The 4,028-nt window shown below is 37.5% G+C and overlaps 1 protein-coding gene across 1 annotated transcript; it reads right to left on the bottom strand.

Annotated features, from left to right (window-relative positions):
- Positions 1-2,458: 2,458 nt before the first annotated feature.
- On the bottom strand, positions 2,459-3,894 carry LOC100575720 (dynein intermediate chain 1, axonemal-like). The gene is made up of 3 exons (XM_008181165.3): positions 3,674-3,894; positions 2,759-2,992; positions 2,459-2,670 (listed from the first exon to the last, which is right to left on the bottom strand). The coding sequence occupies exons 1-3, from the start codon at positions 3,769-3,771 to the stop codon at positions 2,535-2,537; spliced, it is 468 nt and encodes a 155-aa protein (XP_008179387.1). The 5' UTR covers positions 3,772-3,894; the 3' UTR covers positions 2,459-2,534.
- Between the last annotated feature and the right edge of the window lie 134 nt (positions 3,895-4,028).

The raw sequence follows: 4,028 nt of genomic DNA, 5'->3' as shown, positions 1-4,028 counted from the left end.
AAGTTATTAATTTGATATTTGTATTTGGGTTAAGTTTGGTTTCTCCAAGTAAAACAATGTCGGCCCTGATTTTTTGAATTAGCGATTGAAGTTCTAGAATTTTGTTTGATATGCCGTTACAGTTCCAATGAATAATTTTTAGTTCATTATCCATTACGACTAGTAGGGAGAGGAATGACTTGATTGTTGATACCATAATAGATTTAGGTTCGCTATCAGATGTAAAAGCGGTGAGTAGGTCAGTGAGTAGAGTAATTATTTCATCGATATTGATTTGATTTATTTTTATTTCGTCGGAAGATGGGGTTTTGTCTGATTTTACGACATCAGCATAACTAGTATTTGTTTTCGGCCGAGCGATAGAGGCCGGAGTGGATTGTGTAGGTGGGGGTGGTTTAGTTACAGCAGGCTTCGATGACGCTACAACATGTAGGTAGTGTGAGCAACCGCGGAAGTTGGCCGTGTGACTACCCCCACAGTTGCAGCAAGGTGGCGGATCTTGTTTTGGTTTGGTACATTCTTTGGCCAAGTGATTACCGCTACATTTGACCCAGCGTGGTGCGTGGCCGCAGTTTTTTGAGCCATGGCCAAAACGTTGGCAGAGAAAGCATTGCGCTGGACCCGATTTTTTAAATGATTCTACTCTAACTGAGAAGATAAAACATAGACGTAATTTGGTATATAGTCGTAGATTGCGGAGTTTTGGTCAGGATGACTAAACACATAGGGAGTGGACGGGAGTTTGCACCGAAGCGTTTTACAGTATTGACCGTGAACCCTCGGAGTTCAAGTTCGGCAGTGATTTCTTCATCAGCTATGTCAATAGGTAATCCTCTGATGACCACTTTTAGGGTGCGATCTTCAGGGAGAGAAAAAGAGGTAAACGCAATCTTATTGGTTCTCAACGCGGATTGGATTTTCCTGAAATTTGTAGGACATTTCATCTGTAGGCGGACAGAGCCTTTAGAGTCGATTTTGGCTGTAAATTCATTTGTGTTGAGTTCAGTTATTTCTAGTATAGTTTTGGCAGATTTGCGCCAGTCACTGGAGTTAATGATGATCGGAGGAATATTTGTTTTGGCCTGTGGACTAGAACTGTGAGAGGGCGGCGGTGACGTGGTTTCCGGTGAACTTGGGGTGGAGGGGTCCAGAGTTTGGATTAACTTATTATTAGTAGTAATGTTTGACTTACCCGATGAGAGTGTGGAAGAAGGTATGGACACACCGGCCGTATGCCTGTCAGTTTCCGAAATATCACTGGTTGGTGGAGAGTTTACCGATGAGACGTAAGAATCGCCTGACAGCGATTCGGAGTCCCGATTGATCGGGTGATGGCGGTTCAGCACGCTGCCGCTGTGATGTGGCAACCCAGTAGCGGTGGCGGAGAATAGGTCCCCTTGCGGAGTTTCTTTGGTTCGGTAACCGGAGGAGTTCGGGTTCCTTTTGCCTCTGCGGCCGCCCCATGGTGTACGTCGAAATGCGTCAATCTAATGTTGTAACTGACGTCTGCACCGGGATGAACACTGGGCAATAACTGATGATAGTCATTCAAAGAAAGTATCCGGTATATATAGTGCTTGCCGTACCGACCATTAAACCGTGTTCTGCCGCCGCGGGTGGCTGTGTTTGCGTTCGGTACGACAAGTGGCTTTACTTGCTCAATTTTAGGGTTACGTGTGTGGGGATGATGTTTTTGGACTCGTGAGAGTCTTTTCTATATGTAGCCTACGGTCTTAAGTGTGTGGGACAACTTAGGGCCCTATAATGTGGGTGTGAAGTTGTCCCGGTCGTTTGTGTGGCTTTTACTGGTCTCTGATTGGTGGTCCTGAAAAGGACCGTTTTATAATGCGTGATCGGTGTACCGTTACAATGGTCACCAGCGATAATATGTACTCGAATACATTAAGGACACACACAAAAAAAAAAATATTTATATGTATTAGATCATTATTACCCGCACCTGTTATGATTATTTGTTCTTTCTCACATTTTTTCCACTGGCCATTAACAATTGTTTGGGTGCACACGGGGAGCAAGACTTATCGAATGTTCCAGATTCTAGATCGTCACGAGGTGAATTTGAGTCAGTTGACCATACATTGATCAATGCATTGATAAGTTTACTATATTGAATATATTTTCAAATCCAAAACCTAATTAATTTGACTCGGAGTACATTTTTTTAATAAATCGATGAAAAAGTATGTAAACTGCCTCTCATTCAAAAAATTTTACTTTTCAAGAAAAGTTTGAAGTTTAAAATTATGAAAACAAGGTTCCATTAATAGTTCGAAGGTCAAAATTGACCTTGGCACCCATAAATAATAAATTGATTTTGAGTGGTGATACTTGAGTTACAAGTTCCAAATTCGAGGTTACAAATTATTAGATATTACTAATTTGTGAATCCAATTTTGTATTAAAATAATTATTTAGTAATTAATACCTGGATCAGGGACCTATCCTCGTCTACTTAATTAAATGAATAAACAGAATTAATATCAGGTTCAGAAAACGATTAGTATCAGAATCTTTTATTCCCTAACAGAATTCAACACTGTATGCAATTTTTCCAACTCTAGCGTTTCTGTAGGAATCTGAACTCCTTTCTTTGGAGACTTCATAATTGCACGAAGATTTGGTGACAATTTATACGTAACAATAGTACCCCTGTAAAAAAAAAAACGTACAGGAGTTCCACATGTGGTTACAGTTGTTAAAGAAGAAATACATGCAATTCTATGACGTCTATTATTACCTCGAACTTCCAACCACAATCATTGGTACTCGTCTGTCAAAAGCTAATCGAACGAGTCGATATTTCTCTGTGGGGTGTATGAGCTGTTCACAAACGCAATTTTTAGTGCTCACGTCTAAATCGTAAAAAAGAACACGACAGTCCACAGTGATAACACAGAATACTGAACTAGAGAATGGTGACCAACGCACGTCCGTCAAACCCGTCTGAAGGTCGAAGATTATCAATGGAACTCTGTAATTATCAGAAAGAAAACGATTAGGAGGGTTAAAAAGACTAAAATGCAACAGGTATTAAAAAAAAGTTAATATTTTTATAGGTATTTATTTATCTTATATAATATGATATATCCTAGATATTGTCAAGATAAAAGTACAATAGTATAATACAATATATTAATTCAGTTATACTTATATCTAACATCGAGGTACTTAAAAGTTAAAATTAGTTAGCTGATGTCTGGTGCATCATATAAATCTAAATAAATCGTTAGTCATGAACATAAAGAATATTACCCGAGTATATCATACTAGCGTTCACGTATACCTAACCGTCACAAGTATACAACTAATTCAAGGTCAGTTTCAAAACACTATTGAATAGGTACGTGACCGCTGAATGTTGAGTACAGGTCTAGATTTAAAACGATATTCAATATTATCAATATTGTTATTATATAATATTATGTAACATACCAAATCGATTTTATATTAACATTCTGAAGTTATTTATTAACTATTAATTTATTATTGTAATAATTCCTAACACATTATAAAAAATAGTTAGTTAAATCGTTACCTACCTAGGTATATCATATAGTCTTATGTTGTTCAACGGACTTAAAGAAGTATATAATATGATGTTTTATTAACACAACCACGATCGAATTTCAAAATTTAAATGAGATTAACTCACTCGGATTTGTCTTCCCACAATTTAATAACGAAATCTTCACTACAGGTAAGGTATATATTTGAATCGAATTTGTTGAAATCGATTCGGTTTATCGGCATTTCGTGAGCTTTAAATCTCTGAACATAACAACTCCATTCCGTATTACATTTAAATATATAACCTTCAACCGTACCGATTAAGTATATTTCTGGTTCAGTTGGATTAAATGCAATCGTCGTACCCCTGGCTGTCAACAAATGTAATGTATGTATTATTGTATATTTTTAAAAACATAAAACTCCATTATAAGAAGGAAATGCATTACATTACCATAAGTAAGTTTGTTTGATACCACCAAGCTCGATTTCTGGATACA

The sequence above is a fragment of the Acyrthosiphon pisum genome, chromosome X (assembly GCF_005508785.2).
Source record: "Acyrthosiphon pisum isolate AL4f chromosome X, pea_aphid_22Mar2018_4r6ur, whole genome shotgun sequence".
In the NCBI taxonomy this organism is placed as follows: domain Eukaryota; kingdom Metazoa; phylum Arthropoda; class Insecta; order Hemiptera; family Aphididae; genus Acyrthosiphon; species Acyrthosiphon pisum.
The sequence above is the reverse complement of the archived record's forward strand: the minus strand, read 5'-3'. Positions and strand labels throughout refer to the sequence as shown.